Raw genomic sequence first — 25,638 nt, 5'->3', positions numbered from 1 at the left:
CAACTAGCATTCTCCAGTGATAATTATTAACCTTTATCAAAATGCTAACGTAATTATCAAATAAAAATACTTTCTTTAAAGATTTTTTATATTCGTGAAATGCTCCTATCGCAGCCCAAACTACTACTATCCCTCAACTCCTTGCATTACTCTTTTAAAAGCGGTATGCAAGCTTTCCTGATTCATTGGAAATTTGACGAGGAAGGCCTGAGGCTTTCTTCATTAACACCATGGCTATTCTAGCTAAGCATAGAGTGGAAGGGATTTCTTTTTTCCTTTTCTCACACAATGCACAGCATCAAATATTATACGCAAAATGATACTGGGTCCAAGAAAGAGAAAGCAGTTCCTGCTGCCCACCTTTTCCCAGCCAGAGGAAACACTTAACTGTGCGCAGCTTCTGCAGAGATCCTTCACATGGCTTTTACGGCTGTGAACAGAACGAATGGCAATGTAAGCGTTCCAGAAAGTATTGACCTGCTTGGTAAAGTAATGAAATGGCTAGTAATTCTTCTAGTACTACAGAAAAGTCTTTTACCCTGTTAGCTAGATAATGTCAGTTTTGCAATAGGGCACCTGTCTCACTGCCCAGAATAAGCTAACACACACCTGTAAGCCTATCAGGAGCATTTAGCAAGTACGATCACGCTCTGTAGGACCCAACTCCATTTCTGGCAGAGGTGGATAAAACCAAGGCCAAAACTACAGAAAGATATCTCGGGCAAATGCTGTCATGAGGAAAGTGACCCCAGCCCTGCTCTGCCAGGGTTTTTTTAACATGACATTCAACCAACAATTCAAGACTCCCCACCCTCACCCTCTCAGTGCTTACTAATGTCCACTAATGCTCCAAGAGAGTAAGAAATGTGTCTTGGCTGATGATACCAAAATGGCACAGAATTACCAGAATTACTTCCCATAAAAGACCTTTAACTCTTAATTTTGAACATAAAACAAGACAGCACATAAACCAAAACACAGCGCGCTATTTCAGTTTACATTTCGGGAATTCCAAACAAGACAACGACCAAAAAGAAACATAGAAGTTTTAGCTTCCCAAACCTTAAGACAAAATGAACAGTATTCAGCCAAATATAACATACCAGACAGGGGCTGCTACCCCTTTTCAGAAAGCGTCCCTTCTCATAACCCTGCGAGGATGGCGTCTCGTCTTCATCTTAAGGGGTAAATTCAACCAAGTTTAAACCAAAGAACAAATATAAATACCTTTTATGTTAAGCAGAAGTCCTTGTCCGCCTGTGTGAGAAACCGAGGGGTAGGGGAGTCTCGCTGACCCAAGATCCAGTCGCGAGCCCCCAGGCCCCCTGGATTCCAGCACCAGCGGAGAGTTCTCCTGCCTGGCTTGCCAAAATGATACCGAAACAGCAGAGAGTAACTGCTCAGAGATTAATTTTTGTCTTTAAGCAGCCAAGGTATTTATTTTGTGCAACGCTGGGGAGCTAGCTGGTTTGCACTGGACAAACTAGCTCCAAAGTTTTCAGTGAAAAAGTCAGGTAATTTATACAGTTTTCATGAGAGGTTACATCTTTACATACATTTTCATTTAATTTTGATACCTAATCATCATATTCATAATAGGCAGGGTTTAGGCGGAGCTTGAGGCAGATTCTTCTAGAATCTTCCTTTGGGAGACTTCTGGGTGGTCGTTCCATTCTTCAGCCGCACTTCTGGGGGTCACTCAATCTTCTTTTTCGCTTGAACTTTTCAACGTTCTTTGTTCAATGACCTAGTTTCTGGAGCTTACACAAAACCTCCTGACTCATGGCCTTCCTATCTCCTTCAAATGCCCACCTGATCTTTATTTATGACTGCTAGATTGCTCAGAGTACATTCCTCGGGTCTCTTACTTTAGTACAGGCTGCCTCTGTTACAGCTCAACATAAACAGAGCATCTCCCAGAGCATGGTACCAAACCTATCCTAACTAATCCTTTAAAATCTTGCCCTGTTTCACTGGAGAAACTTTTGCAGCAATATGAAGCGACTGCCACAGCAGTTTTAGTCAACAATAGCTGCATGTCAAAGACAAAGGGCATCCAAGTTCTCTAGGCAAATCCTAAATTGGGCACCAAAAATTGACAAGCGTTCAGTAACTATCGCTTGGATTCTGTCTCAGAGCCCCTCATCTACAGAATAAGGCTATTACTCATCTTTCATATTAGAGATCAATGAAAAACCCAATACAGCACAAATCAGAGAAAACCCCATAGGGAAATTAAATACATATATATATAGTGCAAGGTTTAGAATAATGCAATAGATCAAACTTAGACCTGCACAACTGAACATAAAAATAACCCTGTTATTCAGTGAACACCATCAGCTGTGTACACTGAATGAAGAAAAAGTCCCCTAAAAAAGAAAACAGCACTGGCTCATGTAATAATAAGCTAGGGGAGAAAGGAAGGCAGCTTTACATTAGCCACTTCCTAATTTTTGAAAATTTGCCTTTGCAACCTTGGTGTCTCATAATTTAAAAACAGTGTTTTAATATTACCTGGTAAAATGAAGGCATAATATTTTAATTTTTTTTTCTTCTTCTTTTCTCCTTTTCTTTCTTCCATGCATAGTAGGATTAAGCTGCTTTAGTATTTGTTGATTTCTTGCTTTTCACAGGAGGGAGAATTTCCCAGCCAGGTAACAAATGTTGGGAAAGATAGGAAATGGGCTGCATATAAAGAAATTACTAGAGGTTACAACTGCGTGAGAAAGCTGTAGAAACACGGTGTTAAGAACAAAGAATAATTTTAACTGTACTGTGTTGTATTACATCCACCCTCTACTGCTAGTACAGAAACTGCATGTAATACAGTTTATTACAATGAATTAATCTCCTCACTCTTCAAGTGAGGTCTTGGTATCCTGGCTGTCCTTTTGATTTAATGCATGCAAAAGTTACCTTCTAACTGAAGAAATATGCATGATGCAAGCATCCATACACACTGACCAACAAAGGTTTTCATTCAAGTCTTTTATTACAGCTTGAATTTTTTCACTGCATTTAAAAATCTAAAAAAAATAAATATTTGTTTCACAGCTGCAAGTCACATATGCATTAACACCACAAAATCTGGGATTTAACCAGAGAAAGGAAGTCAAATCCAAAAGTATCCAGCTAAGCACAGTCGTCTCAGGGCAATTATACTAAAAATAAAATCTTAAGAAAAGGGGAGGGGGTGTTAAAGAGTTAATTTCAAATGCATTTATCTGGAAAAAAGGTGAAAATTCTATTAGAAACCATAAACTATGCTTTCAGCATTTAAAAATAAACATATAACCTCTTGACAGCAATAATTGTCTGGTGCATTTTTTTTTTTAAGCTGTATTCTTGACACATGGCTGCAGAGGTTTCAAAGGATAAATTAACCTCTTCTATAATTGCATCCACTTAATTACAGAACCAGTCCTTAAAAATAAAACAGTGTATTAAGTCAGCTTGTCCATCCACATATTAAAAATGCATTGTATGCAGTTTTTTACCGGCACTAAGTGACTGCTTCATGGATTGTACATTGTGAAGATGAATGTCTCTTAAACAATCACTTTCATTATTAAGGTTCTTAAAACAAACCAGAAAAATATATATATCTTCAGAAATCAGAGTAGTCACTTTTTTTGTTAAAAGCCGTAAAATAAGCTCATATTCAATTACAAGCAATAGAAACCATACTGCTATCGGAACATAATTATTTATCACAAAAATTTATTATTTACAAAATGAAAAGTTACCAAGTGAATTTATCAGGGAAAAAGTTAAATGTTCTTACTAAGTGATCTGAAAAACTTAAGCAAGTCTCCCATGCACTCACACGCCAAATTGTTTGCATAAAGTGAAATGTTAATTCATGTTAGTGAAACTTGACTCCCATTCACAATACTCTCATTTTTATTGTAAGATGGCAAAATCCACATGGTTCTGTACAAGAAGGTATGTATTAAGACAGTTCCTCATTTTTATAAATGTTTTTTGGCTCCCATGAATATTCGTACCACTGAACATTTCTGCAAATTATCAGTTATATTATCAACCCATCACTTAATCCACTGAATTTACCACCACAAGAAAGACACAAAAAGTTAGTTTAATGATCCCACATTACACAGAACTCTCATTTCTGAAGTTATACTAAACTGAAACCTTCGTAGTGATCTATAGCCTGGATCAACTTAGACTTCAGAGTTTCTTTATCTGTGTATTTTGGAAGATCAAGAAGATTAAAGCAAGTGTGAGCTACCGGAAGATAACCTTCTCCGCCTCCTGTCGGCTGGATGACTAGTTTAAGACACTTCATTCCAAGAATTGGAATACGATCACTGCCTGTCAGAAACACTGCCAAGAAAAAACAAACAAAGTCTTGAAAGTAAAGACTAATACTGTATGTGTCATATACACAGTTCTAATCACTATTTGCATTTTTTAATTATTCCAGCAATGGTCAGCTTTTCACACTGAAGTTGTTCTGGTAAAGTTTGAGAAACGGGGAATAATGAGACTTAACCTGATCTCCAGCTTACAAGCTTACACATGTAAGTGTAAGTAAGTAAACTCTTGACTGTAACACAAGTAATACATAAAGGGAAACACTTCATTTTAGCATATGAAACCAAACAGTCCTGAAAAGAAGGGAGGGAAGGGGGGCCGAGAGAATAAGCAGTTATTAAACATTCTTTTTTATATTGTAAAATATAATATATTTTTGGATATATATAAATTTATTATATATTTTTATATAATATATAAAATAATAACATATAATATTATATATATAAGAAATATAGCTATAACACCAGGATTCGTTATTTAAAATCCATTGGCTAGACCTTTACTGAGCATTTGCAAGCATCTTGCAAATATGCAGAATTAGTTTGTTGGAATTGGAAACTAATCTAAAGCTTATTCGCAGGATACTTCAATAACCTTGTTTTTTCCCCTGTTCACTTCCACTCATATCAGTACCTTGACATATTTACAGTCAGTTATAACTCCAAAATTTCATCCTATTTGCAATGAAAAAAATGGAGAATGTGAAACATGTCAAAACACAGAAAAAAATTCCTACTTATCAGATAAATGACACTAGCAGTTTAGTTTGTAGGGTCCTTCTGCGTTTGGGTTTTCTTTTTTTCTTTTATGTTTTTAATGATGCTCTGGTCTATTGTAATCTTGTAACTGCCCACCTCCTAGAATTACTCAAGACTATGCCAGTAAAATCAGCAACAAGCTCACAATCAATTTTTTTCTACTAGGATTTTTTTTCTCCTAAATAAAGTTAACCACATCACTACAGACAAACGCTTACACTGCCCTCTTATAGCCAGAGCCTGAAATAGTGATCCTGCTGAGTGAGCAACTTAGTGAAGTCATTTCAAATACTTACGCAAGAACTGCTTCTTCTTCTCCAAAGACAACTCATGAAAAACCTCCCAGAATATTTTAATTGTAGGATGGTCTGCCCAGTATTCTCCTTTATATTCTGTATTCTAAAATGAGCAGGAAATCAGGTTACTGTTTGCACATAGAACTAGTAGGATAATCCGACATTAAAGTAAAATGAATGCAGTTTGTGTAAAGGGGTACTGCAAGTGACATATTACTGTTTTCCGTGTCAATTTTCTTCAGCTGTTCAGTCAGACTTCAACTATAGGGACAGATGCACATACTCCAAAGCACCTTCAATCCCAATAAAGTCGAGTAAAAGTCTCACAATGAGTTTTGGCAATCAGTAATATTTACTTTTTTAACTGTGTGCATTTTATTCGCTTTCCCCCTTCTAACATAAAACATTGTATACAGCTGCCTTTTGTTTCTGTGGATTTTTGTTCCTCTCTCTTCTCCTAAGTCTGATTTCCTTTAGAAATTAGATGGAAAAACTTTAAGCAGGAAAGTAAATGGTATTTTAGTGTCTTTGTTCACTGACACCTTAAAAGGAGTTCCTCACTCATACATTCAATATAATCAAGGCTGGACATCACGTTAGTTAAAACAGAACTCAAAAGGACACTTCAAGATTTTGGGTTTGTATCTTGAAATTAAAAATGTATGATACAAATAGCTAATTATGGTTCTTACCTTCTCCAGTTCTTTCCAATCATAGTTTGTGTTCCCAATCACCATTGCCTGCAACTCGCTGGGCTGGAAGAGCTGAAGAACTTTACCTCCACATACTTTGTGGAAGCCAGCATGGAATGCACTGAATAAGGAAGCCACAGATTTATTGAAGATGTAATCCACATATGCATCTACAAAATCTTGCCTGTACAAAGAAGAAAAAACAAATTATGTTGAGAGAAAAAAAAAAAAAAAAGCAGCATGTGCCCACCACCCTTCTATCAATAAAATGGCAGCCATTTCTGCACAGAACACAGCGGAGAAATGTAAGCAAAAACGATCCTAATATATTCTCTGCTTCATGTTACAACCACAGTGAAGATAAACCCAGTGAAAACAGCACATAAACATGTTTCCCCACCATGCCTTCCGAGACAGTCTGTAATGTGCAACAGAAAACCAGTAACATTAGCATTATTTATTTCAGGCACTATAAACATTTCTGATTTGTGTGCATTGCAGTGAGTTGGACTGAATGGCAACAAGCTTAAAGGCTTGAATGACATGCACTGTCCTGAAACCGCTGTTGCATTTTTTTTAATTAAAGATTACCACATTTGCACTAAAAATGCAAATCAACTTCAAATGGACATTTGAGTCCTACACAGTACAAAGATCAGTACAAAGGAGCTGGGATACTGAAAAACAGATGGCCCGTTATCTGTGCTCCGTACAAGCAGTTTTCATATCTTGCTGGAAACACCTTCACATTGTTTAGGGGGAAAACTAAAATTCCTCAATGTGATACAGGATTTATGATTATGGAGGGTTTAATTACCATTTTAATCAATCCTAGTTATCACTGTTAGTTTGTACATTGGCAGAGTGACTTCCATTATAGATTATAATTATCCTACCAACATACATTCTCTGTGGAAACCTACTGTGTTTGAATCACATCCACAGTATGTGAATAATATCACCAGAACTTCAAAACTACTATGTTTAAGATAAAGTATCACAAATAGTCATCTATAAGCCAAGGATTTTTAATTTTTTTTAAAGAAGTGTGACAGGTATAGGTGGTGATTACAGTTGCTAATGGCAGAATAAGTCAGGAGGATAAAAAGCACTCTGCTGTGGGAGGTACTGTCACTGCACATGGCTGTGTGTGGGCTTATGATACCCTCAGAATCTTCTATCATCACTTTTTCCCTCTACAACAGACCTAGTTACAGAAAATGTTGCCCAAAACATCTGCCCTCTAGGAACACACCTAGAGGTACATTTTCTCCCTCGTTCCTACCATGGACAGCCTAGATGCATTCTGTTCTCATAACAGTATTATGCTCTTTCCATTAGAGTCTCCCTTTACTCTGGAAAAAAGTAAAAGCACAGAGCATTCACAAAGATTAAAGAACAGAAAGGAATATACGAGAAAAAGGGGCAGAGAAAAATAGGAAAATGGTAGTATTCTGCAAAAAGGGACATAAGCACCACCAGAGATAGAGATAGATGTATTCTGCCTATCCTCCAGGAGCAGAAAGGGAACAAAGGGTAGGAGAGGCTGCTTTTGTAAACAGAAGTAACAGAATCCTTGACTAGGGAAAAAACCTCACCCCTCACTTTCCTGACAATAACACTATATAACATTACAATGATTTATCCACTCTACAAAGGGAAGACTCCTCTGAAATAATATTTCATATATTAATAGTTGCCATACAATGGCATCTAGGTTGAAGTTTTCATTGTTATTCACTGAACTCCAATTATACACAGAGTTCTGCAGAAACACAACCATTTTGAATCTGATAAAATTAAAGACCATGTAATCAAAATGGGCCCTAAAGTGCATCAAAATACTTTTAAGTTCAAAGTGAAAAATAAGTATTACACATTCTGAGTAAAATCAGATAGCCTGTCCACAGCTGGGAAATCCTTAAATAAAGAATAACAGAACGGTTTGGGTTGGAGGGGATCTTTGAAGAGTATCTAGCTCCAACCCCCCCGCCATGGGCAGGGACACCTCCCACTAGAGCAGGTTGCTCAAAGCCCCATCCAGCCTGGCCTTGAGCACTGCCAGGGATGGGGCATCCATGAATGCTCTGGGCAGCCTGCGCCAGTATCAATAAAATACAATAGCTATTTTAAAGATACACAAGAACAGCTTGGAAAAACAACCAAAGAGTTTTGCCTTCAGCATTAGTGTAACAGCTTGGCAAAGGATATTTACAGCAGTCCAGTTACATTCCCAAGGGAGACTGCAACGCTGAACTACCCTGTAACCCATGAAACTCACCTATTTTGTTTCACTACAGGAATGTCAGCACCATTTGGAACAAGTTCTTTAATTTCTGTTGTACCAAAATTTTCCACAGTGATCTATTTAAAACAAACAAAACCAGTATGTCTTATTTACCATGTAGAGTATTTCTTCCCACCACATAGTTAACAGTAACATGAACAGCAGACACAGATGCTAAAAAGTCATGGAAATCAGCAGCTGATGCTTTTTCTCAAACACTCCAGAGGCAGCTATAATAGATGGTATGAGCTTGACAAAAAATGCTCCAAACACTATATAAAACTTACAGTAAAATTAAGACAAAATGCTTCTTCTATGTCATCCTCTGGATAATCCAGTAACTGTTGCATTCCCCTGCAAAATAAGTTACAAAGTACTTGGTACCATTGGAAAAAAGACAAACTTATTTTACTGAAGTGTTCTTTACACTTTGATAATTCAAATTAAAAAAAAAAATTAATACTCTTCCTACTGTTCTTTCATTTATGAGCTCATTGACTTGCACCTTGTACAGTGTTGGGAAATCTCAAGCAATTGTTTTGCTATTACTTGTAGTGTTATTTCCTTCTGATTATCTTCAGGTGTGAAGAGAGAAGATTCACATTGTACTCTTCAGCTAAGGGATTCCCAAACCAGAGGCAGTAAGAGTTCAATAACCGTTGATGGGCTCTTCCATTAACCTGTTTGATTTCTCCTGAATCTATGAAAACTTCAGCATTTACAACACTGAGGTAATCAAACACCCACTTCGGCTTGTTTGAACCTCCTACCTGTTAGTGCCATTCAAATCCCTACTCAAGGGCAGATATTTAGCATGCATTTGTTCCTGAAAAAACGAAAAATGATTCCTTGGTGGACTAAATGAGCCCTTCAGAATGAAAACTATGTTCACACTTGGGCATATAAAATTAATGGCTCAAAGGTTTTGAATTTCAAACATTAAATTCCCCCTAAAATTCTTGTAGGGTAATAGAACAGAGACACAAATATTAAAACAAAGCACTTAGAAGCAGACATTTAACTTGCAGCCACCACGTCATTTGAGAAAGAGTACATGCTATTGTTACTCTAAGCCCTTTACACTTTTAGTATGAAAATAAAACAGATCATCTTTATGTTCTTAAAGGAAAATGTTGAATTATAAATTATTTCCCACTAACACTCATTTTTCTTTCTTGCTTACCTGCCAACATCTGGCATCAACTCTTTTAAGTCATCCAGGGAAGGTTTCTTATTCAATAGCTTTTTGTACAAAGCCAAAGGGAAGTGAAGGTCTACAATAGTAAAATTATATATTGCTAGTCCACAGACAACACCAATCAAATGAAACAAGTCACTGTCTTCAAAGGTCTAAGAACAGAAAACAGACAAGATCGTTTAAAATAAATTATTTTAATCTTGCAGAGTCTAGAAAAAAAACGTACAGTGCAATATAATCTGAGTGAGTTTCATTTCTATTTTCTTTAAACACATACACATCCGTAAGTACTGAGGAAAAGAGTATAAAGTTTTAAGCAGCTGAGAGAGACTGAAATCCAGGTAAACAGAACTCTTCCTACTTAAAAAAAAAACCCAATAACTGAGATACAGCGTATTTTGTAATACAAGTGATGCATACTGCTGGAAGTACCACATTAAGATTCTGGTTTTGTCAGTGATTTACTGCACTATGCAGTGCTTAAATAAATGTTAGTTTTAAAAAAACCCTGTTCTTGGGAGAAGAATATTGACTCCCTTAAAACACATCTGTGGAAATGCTAACATTCAGGTAATTGTGATACAGCCACCTAGTCAGTGTTTTCCTCTGAAAGAGGACTAAAAAGTCAATGGTAAAAACTTTCAGGAAAGTATGACTAGATAACTTGCCTATGAAATGGACCCATAAATGTGACTGAACACAGAAAGACCTGTTCAACATGCCACTTAAATAATTTTCTCTGCCATCCTTATTCACTGATTCTGCTCTTGGAATCGGTTTACTCTGGCTGGCACTTCTTCCTACTAAACTTGTCTGCGTTGGGGATGACTGGTAAGGAATAAGTGAGGAATGGGGAAAACAAATGGGGAAACTTTTGACCTAACAATGAAAGAAATAAACTTTTTTTGAGAATACTTACATCAGCTTCTCCTCTTGAAATAAAACCACCACAAACTACTATGCTTATACTTTATTAATATAAATACTGTAAGTTAAAAGAAGATTAAGGACTATAGATAACACCCTCCCTACCTTATCAGAGAACCAGATCAGCCTGGACTCTTCATAATACCTGAACATTCCATATTTGGGATCTAGCAACTCCCTCATGATGAGCAAAAAAAATTCTTTGCGAACACCTCCAGCATCAACAGCTTCCTCCCCTACAAAAATAACCTGAAACACACAATTCAGTTCGCACTGAATTAAAAACAGATTGTGAAACAAGATTTGTCAAAAAAATATTCTCAGTTACTTGCGCATCAGTGAAAAACACTTTGGGCAATATGTACTTGATAATACCTTGAGTGGCTTCTTGTAATCTACATTCTTTGTTTTCCTTAGAACTTCCACAGCATCCCCTACAATATTGTCTCTCCGTACCATCAATATCAGGCATGGGTTGACAGATTCAAATACTGGCAGAAAGAGAGAAGACAAATTCTGCCTGTGAGCCTGATCAACAGCCATCTGGAAAAAAACCAAAGTGCAAGTGTCAGTAGGTAACAAGATTCCTGTCAACATTAAATGTCCATCAGTCTCATCTTAAAAAGTGTAGCAGACATGAATGGCAATAGCTATTATGAGAGCTACTAAATTTGCCCAAGTCTTCTTCATATTCCTTTTATCTCAGGAAATATTTAATTCCAGGAAATTATTATAAACCCTGTACTATGGGTTGTTAACACCTAAAAAAAGCCATCTCATTAACGGAAGGAAAAGAAGTTCCTTAGACATTTGTGCAATTATTAAATAACCTAATTTCAACGAGGTCCAAACGTCAAAAACCTCCTAGCTCCCATCATATACATACCCTGAGATTAAAACTACATCCCTCATTCTTATGAGGATTACACAGATTTAAAAATAAAATAAAAAACCCACAGCAACCCCCAAGACCACCAACTAAAAAAACCAAAACGTAACATTAAAACCTGAGACTCTTACCTGCATCTGTATGACCGCATCTGTTTGTAGGAGAGTTGTCTTTGCCTGGGCATCAAATACAAATGGGTACGTGCAAATTGTAACAGGAATATCCGTTAACTAGAATGAAAAGAACCATGTCTTACTTCTGCTTTTTTAAAACACAATTACCGTTAAAGAAGCCATTGCAGTAATATTCATTTAATACATCTCTTTTACTGGAAAGAGAAAGAATTCTTTAATCATCATCAACACACGACCAAAGCATCTTAGGAAAATTAAGTAAATGTTCAATTGTTTAGTACTTAAAAAAAGACCAGAACCACCAAACCAAACAAACCACAGCAAAACACAAACAATACGCTCACTTAGTATATTTTAATTTCAGAACTTTTATTACAGCTAGCAGATATAAAAGTAGTCCTTGATTTCAAATGCTGCTCTAAATTTGCAATACAAAAAATTACATATTTTTGCCCCACAAAAACTTTTTCAGATTACAGCCATACCACCTTAAATATTTAGTCCCAATAGAACACAGACGACAACCCTTGACACTCATATTTCTGATTTCCTTACATTCTGCAAAAGAAATCACACTGCAACCAAATCTTACCTCAGTTAATCCATGGTTGACATCCTATGACAGCATTTGCACAAAGGTAGCAATAATTAAGATGAAAAAGCAGCATTAGTGTCTGCATTAATTATTCATCTATGATGTAGAATTAAAAATACTTATGTACAGCTTCCCTCCCCCCACAAGAGAATATTTACTGAGAAATAAGTATCATTCTAATTAATGTACTGAATAGAATCCATGCCTTTCAACGCCCTATATATCAGTCTTTAAAAAACAGTGACTTAAAATAATCACATTTTCTTGGATGCAAAAAAGGAAACCTTTTAAATGTTTACTTTCATACACTAATAAATATTTGCTTTTACCTATGTATTTTCATTCTCAAATGACTGTAGCATGTCAAATTAAACAGTAAACATTTTTAATGGGAAAAAATTTAAAAATACAGAACCTCATCACTTTATGATAAAGTCTCAAGAATCATTTGGGTTCATGATAAGATATGATATGAAAAAAGCAATGGACTCTTGAAATTTGAGATGGACCAGACAGACCAACACATACAGCCAGGACTCTGGAGGCTTCCACAACAAGCTAGATCAACTTAAATCCAGAATTACTATTTTGTTTCTTAGTCATGTTAGCCTCCTTATCCTCCACTGAAAGCTAAGTTCATTTCCACCTATCAGGCAGAAAAAGAATAAAAGGTAATGGCAAACTAATAAATTCTACTTTTTTATATATGTCTTTATATATATATATATAAACTCAGAAGTCAAATATGTAGACATCCATGACTCACAAAAAGCCGTGGCCAGAATACTTTGCTTTCTATCTGTATGCCCAGTTCCTACAGGAAACATCAGATTTGAGTGTCCTACTCGTCACAGTTACATTTATGCAATTTTGTACTCTGACTGTATCTACCATTATTTATTCCTAATTCAAATGTTTTTTCTCAACTCCTTTAAGGCATAGCTAAAGAACACCCCTTCAAATCAACTGTTTATTATTTAGTACCGTCAGTTTCTCCCCACTCATTTTTCCGTTGCTGAAAAAATAAAAAGTTTTTTCTTCCAAGTTTCTCTCTGAGAATACTCTGAATACTTCCGAGTCTCTTTTCTGCTATATTTTCCGCTCCACGTTTCAATTAAGGAACTGAGCAAACATTTTTGCCTCAAGTTATGACAATATAAATTACACTAGCAAAAGAAATTTTGATTCATATTACTGATTCAATAGACAAGCATCACTGGAAACAAGTGGATACGAAGGCAGGAAAAGACCATCAAAAGCATTTACGAAGGAGATCTGACTTAAGGCCATGGAATTTCTTTCAGTCCTATAATAAACCAAAATAAATTTTTCTGCTGAACTTGAAACTGCACAAATGCACGACAAAATCATGACGACTAAAGGGAAATTCAGTATCTGGTATTTTCATCCTTAATATCAAGTCCAATCTTCTGATTTAATTAACAAACTGAGATTAAGACTTTCATTACAGTGCAATTTTCCAGCTCTCATTGTCCCCACATTCAGTATTGTCTTCTCTGATCATAATATATGCAGTTTGGGTTTGTTTACATCCATTTAAAGCACAGTTGCAACAGTCAGAGTCTTTTAAATTCTACCCTTCGCTGGTGCACCCTTCCCCATTCCAAGCATACAAACTGCCTCTGATTCCAAGGCCCCACAATGCTCATCCCTCGCTCCTGCACCTCACCCAGCAGAGCACCCCTCGCAGCCACCGACACCAGCCTACAGCACACACCGGGGACTTTTTCAGACAAGCTTGGCTGAAACAAGTATCTGTTACGACTGCTAATACTGGCTTGTTATTTCTTTATGCTCCCCAATCTCCCTGCTGTTATTATTTTACACTGCAATTTTAATTCTTAGGTAGACAGCACCATCTGCTTTGTATTCATAAAATACAGCAAAGTATGTGCTTCCAGGTCCTGCTACAAAAAAACCTAAATTAAGGTGGCTAGAGAAAGCACGTTAACTTATTCAATATTCTTCCAAAGTGTAAGTCAAAGAAATATGTAGCAAAATCATATCCAACACTAATTCTCTGCACAGTCATTAATTTACTTCCACTTACCACTCTTCTGTTTACAGATCCAGGAACTAATTATCTCAGTTTTTGCTACCATACACAAAGTAGAAAACTATGTTAGTTATGTCTCTTGTAACTCCCTATTATGCTTCCAGACCTAGTTTTCCAAGACAGTTTCAGCTTGCTCAATGACTGAATCTGTCTTATATAGCAATTCAGATTGTTCTCCATGTTTTCCGATTGTAAATTATCACTCCTCAACTTCTTGACGTAGCAAGTCTCAAGTGACAGCACTGTAAGTCACTTTTTAATTGATGGATTACAATGTTGAACAGTGTCAGTCCTAAGAACAATACCCTACAAGCAGCACAGCTATTTAACAATTCTTCCTTAGATCATAACTGGCATAAGATGAGTTTGTTCAGCATCAGTGATCCATGAAGACATTTTTACGAGAAGAAAGTGCCACTATTTGGAGAATCTACAGACTTCTCTAAAGGGACAAAACAAAATCAAAACACAGGGGGAAAAAGCCCACCAAAAAACAAGTAAAAACCAACACAACTTACCATTCCAAATACCTGCTGCTGGACCCAGTTGACATAGTCATTTCTGATATCTATCAAATCTTGTATCTCATGAATGTAAAATCTGTCATATTGTATAACTTGTCCTCTTTCATTTACCTGAAGAAGTACAATTAATTTTTTTATTAGCACTTTGCGTAACAGTTTTCAAAAGGACATCTTCCATGTTTTTCAAGCACTTGATACATCAGCCACAGATATGCAGCTACTAAAAAATTCTAGAAAAACAACTGTGTCCACAAGAATGCAAAAACAACATTAAAGACGCGGATTTTTCACAATCCCATCAAAGACGCAAAGAAAAATAATATTAATTAAGCACACAGTATTGCACAACACAGTACTGCCACTTTGAAACAACGTATGATCTCACAGAACAGTGAAAAATATGTATATCCATGTATACAATGGAATACTATTTGCACAAGTTTAAGAACTATAATTCAAGAACTCTATTTTTAATTACAGTATGAATGCTATCTCTATAACCTATGACCAGAGGCACAGTTTCCATCTAAAAACATTAAGCTTAGAGAAAACATGGGAAAATAGCATTATACAAAGGCTTGTCTATACAGGCTTGTCTACAATTTAAATCCAGAAGCATCCATACTTCCCTAACACACTTTTCCCAAGCACTGTTCACTGCCAAAAACCAGCAAGATCCCCAATTCTATCTTTATAACCAGATAATCTAAATCTACTTTTCTCAATCCTCTCCCCGACCAACCCCATCTCCCCCAAAACCACCAGATACTAAATCCGTGAAGTACCCCAGCTATGTCACCCCATTTTTTCCTCTGACTCTAGTCCCTACTAGCCAATTACTAAGATCATACCAATACAAACAGTTGGCAGCAGGGTAGGTACAAATTTAACTATTTCTACAACGTAGCTACATATTAGTCAAAGGTGGATTTCAAAAGGAAGAGGAACTTAGGAGAGCCACATCACAATTCTACAATCACCCACCAGGCTTTAAGATTTTATGATCAACTTCTGCTGTTAAGATTTACAGCTATTGCAAGCCCGAGCACTGACAGAAAAGGCAGCAAAATAATCATTACATACCAATGGCTCTCCATATGGGAATCTGTAATGGACACCCTGCACTTGTGACACAGGACAGTTACTACACAGTCTCACCCTCAGCCTTAATTTCATCGTCTCCATAAAGAATACAGAAAAGCTGAGCAAACCATAGCATGCCAATTCCAGCTTCCAAAGCAGGAATCTTTTCCATTCTTTCTGACAGCCTAGGGAGGAGGGCACTTGCATACAGCACACAAAGGTCCAGTTTAGACACCTGTGCCAATTTTGCTAGACTGTACAAATACAGTACTTGGCTAGTGCCTTAAGGAGTGCCTAAAACATTCTTTTAGCACATAAACACAAAATGCCACAGGACCAGAATAAACTACAGAGGGGGGAAAATAGAGGGTGGGAGAGAAAACCTCAGCAGCAATTGGATAATACACTGTGATGTGCACAGTCTGGTTACTCCAAATGATTTGGGCTATTTTTGTTCAAAGTTCTTAAATTCATCAGGAAGTTACAGTACTAACAAACTCAAACAGATCAGAAAATGTCTGTCTCTGTAAAACTGTGCAGATCTTTCTTGTTCAAAATACAGCTTGCTCTTCCATTTGTGATCTTATTTGCTATTATTTCAAGCTTAAGAGGCAATTCTTTCCAACATACCCTCACAGATGCAATTGACTGGGTCAGTCTGTGTTCCCAAGAAAATAGGTAATTCCATCACCATGTCAGATTGGAATCCAGAATTCCAATGGTTCATAGGTCCAGATGGAACAACTACAGATATCTCTGCAGATGCAAGTCTAAGTATTTAAAACTCTTTAGCAACTTAACTTCTTTTTAACAACTACACAGCACTCAGATGCTGACAAAAACAGGTAATTGGTTAAAATTGACGTAAACATACTCTATGCAGTATTTCCAGAACTCTGAAAGCTGTGTGTAGAAAATTAGTAAGTATTCTTCTTTCAGAAGCCGGAATGCCCATCTTGCACAACTTCAAAAGGTGGACTACAACATCCTTGTAGAGTTCCACTATCTTGAGGAACAACGGAGGTTCAAGTACAGACCACCAATTTTCTGTCAACAAACGGTGAACACAAACTTAGTACTTGCCACTACAACATTGTTATGCTATCTTTTTAACTAAATAGCATGTTTTGTTAGAAAGGATACTTGTCAGTTACCAAAGACTCTCAAGGAAAAAAAAAAAAAGTTTAACATAGCAAGAGTGGTACATACTTCTAAACAGCAAATGACTCTTTGTATAAATGAAACCTCTATTGAAATGCTCTGTTGTTACACCCCAACTCTAAGTTCTGTTTAACTAGAGTACATGACAGTATCACCAAGTAACATTTGACATAAAATGAGGTGGCTCAAACCCTAAAACCCTGAGTTAAGCAAACAGTCTGGAGAGCAATAAAAAGTGATGGAAAACAAAAGGATCCACAGTTCAAAGAAATTATCGGTTTGCTTTTCTTTACAGCAGACAAGATCTTTTCTCTCACCAAAACCTACTGGAAAATACAAGAGATGGGTTACGATACAAAAAATAATTGAGGAAGAAAGTACCCTTTCAAAAAGATGCCAATTAGAAAGGAAATATTCTGAAACCTCAATTCTTTAAGCTGAATTTCAGATGACAGGAGTCACAATAAGAAGGTGTAAGGAAGAAGAGTTGAAAAAAAACCCAAACCAGAGCTATTTTCAGCTGCATATTTGAAGACCTCATCTTAGGATCAGTGAGAAAACATCAACGGCTCAGAAGCAACAGAACAGGTGCTGTACTCAAAGACAACTTAACATCTGCTCTGCAACACTTCTGCAAATTGCTTAGAGCTTGTTAGCTGTCTGACCACATAATTTTCACTGTAAAGCGTGAAGACATTTATCAAATACACTGAACTACAGTCTAATTCCTCCCAAAAGAAATCAGTCCAAAAATTACAATATGAGATAAATTCATATAAATGGCCATTTAACTCACCCAGAAGCAATAGCATAAGCGCTTTCTTACACATCAAGCAATGTTAACCCTTAACTTTCTCACTGGGGAATTCTACAGAACTATAAATACACAGCAGGTGTTGCTGACACCATGTCTTCACTGACTGAATCTCTACACGTTTTCATCTAGAGATCCTTAGTTTTAACAGTAAAGATTTCAGTTTCTTACCAAGAACTTTCAGAGGAGCTTTTTCCAGGTTCAGAATAGCTGTTCCAAAAGGAATAGCTAACGTTGTGAAATTGTTTACATCACTCATCAGTGGGCATTCTGGTAGAGTAAGATACAGCCTCAAAGCTTCAACATCTGGTAAGGAGCTGGTCAACTTAGGAATAAGGTTCTTTTCCAAACTAGCTGCCACCTACAGCAGATCATAAAATTCTGTTTATTTTAATGCAATTTTGAATTTAAACAAATGCCCACCTAGATAAAAAATAATCTAAAAAACAATCATCAAGAGTTTAAATTAGACTATTATACATTTAGAAAAAAAGACAGTGTATTAAATACTAAAATACAATATGCTAGTGTTACTTGTCACAACACAACAGTTTTACATATTTGCAGCCCATAAAGAGTAAAGAAAGTTATTAAAAGGGTCTGAGCAAGCATAACAATAATATTTCTCAATACATATAACACACAAAGTTAATCCCAAACATAAGGAAAATACACAGCACAAACCTGTTGTGATATATGAGTGTGGTCAGGCTGTATAAGTTTGTGAAACAGTAGTCTAGCAGCATTCATATCAACCCCTGAGAATCTAGTGCTGGTTTTGTAATGATCATCGTTGCTGCAGAAAGAAAAAAAAAATACAGAGAAAAAGACTGAATTCTGTATTCTCAGCAACTCCAGAATTTTTCCACCTTGAATTTTTAGCCCTACTAAGGAATTAAGATGCGAGAGATCACAGTGTCAGATTTCCATTTCTTACATGACCTTTGAAGCAACTAAAAAAAAAAAAAAATCTTCTCTAACTGCAAGACGATCAATGTAACAACACTAGGATCTAAACCAGCCTGTGCAATATATTCCCCTTGAATTACATACAACCTGTGGCTGAGAAGTACTGAGTTTTGCTGGCTTACACAGCAGCAGCCAGGTGATACACACTTCCAAAGACTGGCAGGAGGCATGCTGCATTTGGGCCAGCTTGACAAACTGTATGGCAATAAAGGAGCTAGTGCAAACTGCAGGTACCAGAGTAACAGTAAGATAAAGAAATACTGGGAAGGTGTGATGGTTGCAACAAGAGACACTAAGAAGGTAGCCACCCTTAATGCTGTTCACAGGAATACTCATTTAAAAGCCTGACCACTTACCTCAAAGCCAAAAAGCTCCCATTCAGGCACCCAGCTGAGGAGAATGTTCCATCAATTTCACTGAAATTGTTCGTATGAAATACATTACATTTATTTTGGTTTTTTTTTACAATTTAGCATTTGCAATAAAAAACTGTATTTAATTCCTAACAAATTACATCACACAAAGGATGGAACTCTGACTTAATATGACTAAACAACGCTAGATAAAACCTCCAAGACTCAATGTTTAAGACAGCTCAAATCAAAGCAAGTCCTGTAATTTGTTTTTAATTTCTTTGCATCCTCCTTTATTAAAGTAGAAGCAATAATCTTTGAGTAGTTTTCATATTCCTTTACACATACTGTTATTTTTCAGTGTGCTACTAGATACTTAATTTAATCTTGTATAGTCATCTAAAACGTGACAGAGGTGACACAGACTAAAGGATCTGAACTACTTGACAAGCAGAATAATGATAGTGAGAGCACAGCAAAAGCTCTGCACACAATAAAATCATTCACTAAAAATAGCTTTGCTATGTATGTACAAAACCCCATTAATGCCCAATTCATAAGTAAAATTATAAAAGACAGCTTCTTTCCTCAGCATCACTTACTTAGCTATCTCTACAGGAAGTCTTCCAGATGGGAAAGTCAACAGTCTTTGAATAAACGTTTCATTCACAGTCCAGATCTGCTTCAAAAAGTCAGGATACCTAAAATCATCTGGTGGCACCATGTTCTAAATTTTAAAGAAAGCATAAAGAATCAACCACACATAATTGATTTCCAGAAAAATCAGTCCTGTGGTTGAGCTCTTTATCTCTTCATTGACTGACAATTTGCCTACCCAGACTATTACTGTGAAATAAGCCCAGGGATAAATTCACTGGATTCTAGCAGTTCTGCATTCACTATGAAAGCAAGAGCATACACTAAAACCATCTAGATTAGTGTGTTCATTCACACCACAGTTTACTTAACGGTAAATTCCCTAAACATATCGTATTTTTCTACATAATGAACACTAACAAGCATTAGACAAGAGTAGCACGCATCTCTTCTCCCTCGTCACTATGAGCCATTTAGCTCACTGCCAAGCTGTGAGCATACAGAAAAGGAGCCATTCAATTTTTCAGACAGCTGCTTTCCCACCCCACTTCCATCAGACTCCTCTGAGAATGAATCACGTTTCTCTGAACATCACTGCATCATCAGACGAGCTGCATTTTGATGTGCTGCTCATACCAAATGAATTCCAGTAAGACTTGCAATAGTAAAGATGAGCTGAACCAAGACTATTGTTTGGAGTAGAGAGCATTGGTTCGAAAAGAGATGCGAAAGAGCACCAAAAATAAGGTTACACTTGTAAAAGGAAACATATTTCTCCTGAGGGTGCAGCCTGACAACATAGCTGCCTCAGCAGAATGATGAGCTGCTGTTGCCAAAAACCAGTACTTCTGATCCCATCCTACAGAATCAGGACGAGAAACCCTCTTGACATTTCCTTTGTGTCCAGCCGAAGTGTCATTTAAACCCACAGTGAAACAACTCAGGGAGAAGTGAGCTGCCCAAAAACTAACTTGAGAAAACAAACAGATTTTGGCTGAGACCCCTTAACCGGCAAGGGCACACAAGTCCCAGGAGTAAAGTATTCACATAACTTTGAAAGAATTCAATACAAATTACCAAACTTAAGAGTACTAAAAGGGATCCTTTTGCAGCATCAAAGTTCATCTATTGCTAATTTTTTTTTTTGTACAAAACATGCCACAATAACTGCATTCATACAGTCTCCAGTTCACTTCAATTAGTCAGTCAGAATCTACTGCAGTAATTATGAAAATTGCACATGAGAAACTTTTTAAGAAAGGAGTTTTAATAGACAAGTTTCAAGCCTATATTATCAGTAATTTTTCCAGTCTACACCTGCTAAACCAGCTTCTCTCAAATACAGCAATAATTACCACAACTCAATCAGAATTAAGAAGAAAAAAAACCCCAAACAACTAGAAAAATTGTTGATTCTGTACAACCAGGAGCAAAGGCTTGCTGCAAGCCTGACCTGTACTCAGTTTTTCTTGACAACATGTTACCCACTAAAATCTGTTTTTCTTCATGTCCAAATTAGTTTTCACCCCCCCATACTCAACTCTTGATGCTTCATTAATCCCTGTGGTCTAATACTGGCTGAGATATAATGGAAACAGTCCTATGTATCTTCATCCTGTTTTTTTCCTCCCAACTCGTCCTCTAACATTATGTCCTTTCCCCTCATACTCCCACATCGCCATTTTTACTCTGAAGCCCTTCTAGACTGTTTTTCCATCCTAGAATTTTAACACACCAATTCTTGTCCTTTCAAAACTTCAGCTGTAAGACTAGCATAAAATTCCTATCACATAAACTGTGTCATCACCCACAATTTTTAGCAAAAAGCTCTGTGTTTCCTCATCGTTGTGATATGCTAAAATGGCTGCAGAGCAGAAGGTAGCAAAGCTGCAGTCAGGAGCTACTGAGGCTTTTCCCTTATGAAGAAATCCCCTTTTCCTTTATGAAAGAAAAAATGCACGCATCCATCACTCAGGAAAAAAGCTTATGCCAAAAAGCCTCAAGAGCTCATGCCAAAAAGCCTCAAGAGCTCACTGACAGCTAACACTCAATAACTGGATCCAAGTCTTCCAACTGCTAAACTGACTTAGTGTCTCGTGCTTCCACACTGCTCTAACAAACTTCACAATGTAGTCATGCATCTTCAGTATGAAAATCTCTTAAAATGCATCAGAAAACCCAAAATTTAACTGACAGATTTTGGAACCAAAGTATATTTAATTTGTTACCTGTGGATAAAAGTAGTGTGCAAAACTTTGGTCCCCACCAGAGAAAATTCTCTTTACACAATAACACTCCTCACTGTCTGCAACAGGAATAAAAAACAGGCAACTGTGAATCTGAGAAATGATTAAGACAATGCAATCAACACTCAATTAGAAAAAGGTTTCTTCATTAAATAACCTTGCTGAAGCAGATGTTCTTAATATAATAGTCACAATTAAATTTTTAAATTTAATGGTAAATGCCAACACCTCTAAGTTTTAGCTCTAGTGCTAACAAAGGAGCTTATGCAACAGCACAGGTAAGCATGTATCTCCTACAGCAGAAATGGACTTCAGGGAGCAGAGCACAGGGGAAACAAACTTTGGGAGAAAGTGATTCTAGCCCATATTTAGTTTGAATCTCAAGATTTGTAAGACACTACAAAGGAGCAGGAATCCAGCAGTAAATATGCCAGATGTTGCTTACCTGCGGTTGTCGGGCATTGAGTACTATACGGGAGCCAGTTTCCTTTTACTGTGAAGGGACTTTTCCTATTACTGGTTGTTCCTGTACCCAACTGCCCGTTACCTCCGAGTCCAAAAGAATAAATTCTTCCAGATGAAGGAACAAATGCAGTAGTGTGCTGCCTAGGGCAAACAAAATTCAGTAATGAAAACCTAAGCATTATAACATGCTTTGTGCAGGCAAGCCTAAGAGTTGTGTTAGTGTGTTAAAGGTCCTGTAGTATCAAACACGCCACCCCTCTACTGGCAATGCTCTGCCCCTGGCAATACTCCATTTATGCTGCAATAGGCAGTATCCCATTTCCACTAAAAAGTTCGTGGAATGAAGATGCCAAGTTCTGCCTTGAACCCCTGCTTCACCACAGCCTGGCTGTCACAGCCTATCTCTGGACATTCACGAATTTGAAGTTTCTACCAGATTGGCTGCATCTCCTTTTCCCTCCCATCCTTCTCAATTCTAAGAGTCTGGGAAGAACCAGTATTGAATTTATATACACAATTAAAAGGGAATGGGTCCACTCAATGTCAACAAAACTGCTAAAAAGACTGGTTTACATCCATATATTCTTGAACCCAAATAATAAAGTGTGCCCTTCTCTTAAAATTATGTTGCCTCCCTCATTTTGTCATCTTAGAATGCAGTTCTTTGGACAAGAGCATTTTCATGTGTGCTGGGAATTTTTCCAATTTCTTGGGTGCTATTGTAATATATGCAATAAAAACCCACTAGGAACTGAAGTGCCATACAGAATTACAGGTATCGTATAAAACAAGTTATGGTTCCAAATTTTACTCTTATCCTCAGTGATGCTCATGTACCTCCACAAACACACTTGTTCTTTAATAGGAAATGATAAAGTGACAGCAGTAAACAACACCTTCTCACTGGTTATTCACACTTCCAGTTCAGAAAATCATAGCCTCTCATAATAATACTCGTAACTTCCTTTAGTTTTCTGCTGAATGTTTTTAGAATCCCAGTAAGGTGTCTAAATATCTTTTATTAGAGACCATCTTGTCTTTCCTAACCACAAAGGGTAAGAAAAACCTCACTTCATATTGCAATATACATGAAGTTTCATACAAAACAAGTTATTCGTAAGATTCACAGCACTAGCATAGAATAGCCCTTACCTGCCACATGTGATTTGCGTGACAACACTTCCCATAAGTTCAAAAACTTTCCTTGGGTTTATCTCATGGCTGGTAGAGTTATGACCCAACTGACCATAGCCTCCAGCTCCAAATGTAAAAACCCCACCTTCCTAAACAAATAAATTATTTGCATTAAAATGACAATATATCTCAGAAGAAGAAACTTAACAGAAATAGGGGTTTCATAAAGCTCCTCGTCTGATGATTCTGGAAATGTGGGGAAAGGAGAAAATATACATGCACAAGAGGGCCCGGAGACACAAAAAGGTCACAAGTTAATTGCAGTTATCAAAATGTGGCACAGCTATCAAGTATTACCTTACTCATGTTAAATTGTGTTCTTGTAATTTCCGTATTATTACACATTAGTCCTGCCATCAATTTGTGTCAATAGATATTAACCCTCCTTTTTCCTCTTTTCCAGTTTTCTTGATGAACTACAATAGTTCATCAAGGACCTATTATATAGTTCAGGGGTCCTGAAACTTTTTAAACAGGGGGCTGGTGCGCGGATGAAGTGGCAGGCCGTCATCTGTGGCTGCTTGGTTCCCCCCCCCCGCCCCCAACCCCCGGGGTCTGTAAGTACCGGGGGCCGGATTGAGGACCCTGGGGGATCATATCTGGCCCACGGGCCGTAGTTTGAGGACCCCCGATACAGTTGATGAACTACATAAAAAAATAGTTGATGAACTACAATGAAATATAATATATTATATAATATAAACTCACACTACGAAAAGAAGTATATATTCACAATTTAAAAGTCAAAGTAAATTTTAGAGCAATTACCAAATAGGAAGCTGCCCTCCTCAGGCAGATGATGCAGAGTATGACTGAAATAGTCAGCTTCGTTATTTGAAAGCTTAAGGAACCAGAAAACGTCAACATTTTCAGAAGGAAATTTTTTAAGTGTTTTTGATTAATTTAATCAAGAAATTAACCAAAAACTTTAACAGAAGAATGTTAAATCAGAAACATTTTCAGAAATTATACAAATTACCTTACTACAACTTCAAAACTTGCCATTTTCAAAAGTTTTGAAATTGTAAAGCTGTTTCTTTCAATTCCACCCTGCATCAGACTGGACCTCTGCTGGAAATCACAATTAAAATGGCAGCATCCACTGAGAAAAACCAACAGCCTCATTCACTGTATCAGGATAACAAACAGTGACAGGTTTTCCTGAACATCAGAAGGACCTGAAGAATGCTTGCACGTGTACTCAGTACTGTTTACAAAAAGAGATAAACCAAGACCCCTCATTCTGCAAGGCCTAACATGTAAGGAAAAAAGGAGCTACACACAAATGGGTGACAAAAATAATTTCTAGAAACATTTACAGTAAATTCTGTATCTTAATCAAGTCCATCAGCTTTAAAGCAAGTTTGGAGTTAACTTCTATACATTAAAATGGGAAAAACATTTAGAACCTAATTTACAGATTGCTGTTTTCTTTATATTCTGTACTTCCCTAACCTCGCACAATACATCAATACCAATTTCAGGATGACAAAGTTGCCACATCTTTCCCATCAAAGCAGGAGAATATATTAGGACAAAAAGCAATTGTTTGTGAACAGTCTTTTCCTTTCACTGTAAAAAATTAAGCCTGTATAAGCAACAAAAGTGTGGTAACACTGAGGCAGATCATATTCTTCAGAACAGCTTTTAACTTGTTGCAGCGCAAAAATTCAAACTAACATATTAAAAAACCCTACACATTTTCCAAAAATAAGCACAGATTCTTTTTTTCATCAGAAATATAACATTAAAAATAGTTACTTTCAAAATTCTAATGCCTTCTGCAACAATATTCTCAATCCAACAGATTCAGACATTAAATGGGTATTTAGTCACTTGCCCAAATCTTGATCAGCCAGAATTGTTTTCTACTGCTATCAGTAGTAAGCTCAAAATATTCTGTTCATTAATTGACATATTTTATTGAGAGCGATGAACAAGAGGAAACATCAAAGAATTAATAAATAATAATTTATACATAAATGTTGAAGTCTAATCCAACTAACAAAACAAAGAAATTAAAGTACAGGAGTCG

General features: G+C 36.8%; 1 protein-coding gene across 5 annotated transcripts in view; it reads right to left on the bottom strand.

The window, feature by feature from the left end:
* Positions 1-2,976: 2,976 nt before the first annotated feature.
* The window catches only part of HERC4 (HECT and RLD domain containing E3 ubiquitin protein ligase 4), a 44,528-nt gene continuing 21,866 nt past the window's right edge, over positions 2,977-25,638 (bottom strand). For 3 of the 5 annotated variants that reach the window (XM_056351648.1, XM_056351647.1, XM_056351649.1), the window contains exons 8-26: positions 23,562-23,692; positions 22,390-22,550; positions 21,927-22,003; positions 19,704-19,828; positions 19,105-19,164; positions 18,464-18,575; positions 17,951-18,140; positions 16,679-16,851; positions 14,716-14,832; positions 12,118-12,141; positions 11,523-11,621; positions 10,878-11,045; positions 10,608-10,751; positions 9,561-9,727; positions 8,665-8,731; positions 8,372-8,454; positions 6,091-6,274; positions 5,399-5,501; positions 2,977-4,350 (exon numbers count right to left, since the gene is read on the bottom strand). In XM_056351648.1, coding sequence (XP_056207623.1) covers positions 4,142-4,350; positions 5,399-5,501; positions 6,091-6,274; positions 8,372-8,454; positions 8,665-8,731; positions 9,561-9,727; positions 10,608-10,751; positions 10,878-11,045; positions 11,523-11,621; positions 12,118-12,141; positions 14,716-14,832; positions 16,679-16,851; positions 17,951-18,140; positions 18,464-18,575; positions 19,105-19,164; positions 19,704-19,828; positions 21,927-22,003; positions 22,390-22,550; positions 23,562-23,692 — 2,394 coding nt within the window. In that variant the 3' untranslated portion in view covers positions 2,977-4,141. The remainder of the gene's footprint in view (positions 4,351-5,398; positions 5,502-6,090; positions 6,275-8,371; positions 8,455-8,664; positions 8,732-9,560; positions 9,728-10,607; positions 10,752-10,877; positions 11,046-11,522; positions 11,622-12,117; positions 12,142-14,715; positions 14,833-16,678; positions 16,852-17,950; positions 18,141-18,463; positions 18,576-19,104; positions 19,165-19,703; positions 19,829-21,926; positions 22,004-22,389; positions 22,551-23,561; positions 23,693-25,638) is intronic. The other 2 variants (XM_056351650.1, XM_056351651.1) reach the window with 2 other exon arrangements.

Source organism: Falco biarmicus, chromosome 9, assembly GCF_023638135.1.
Source record: "Falco biarmicus isolate bFalBia1 chromosome 9, bFalBia1.pri, whole genome shotgun sequence".
Taxonomy (NCBI): domain Eukaryota; kingdom Metazoa; phylum Chordata; class Aves; order Falconiformes; family Falconidae; genus Falco; species Falco biarmicus.
The sequence above is the reverse complement of the archived record's forward strand: the minus strand, read 5'-3'. Positions and strand labels throughout refer to the sequence as shown.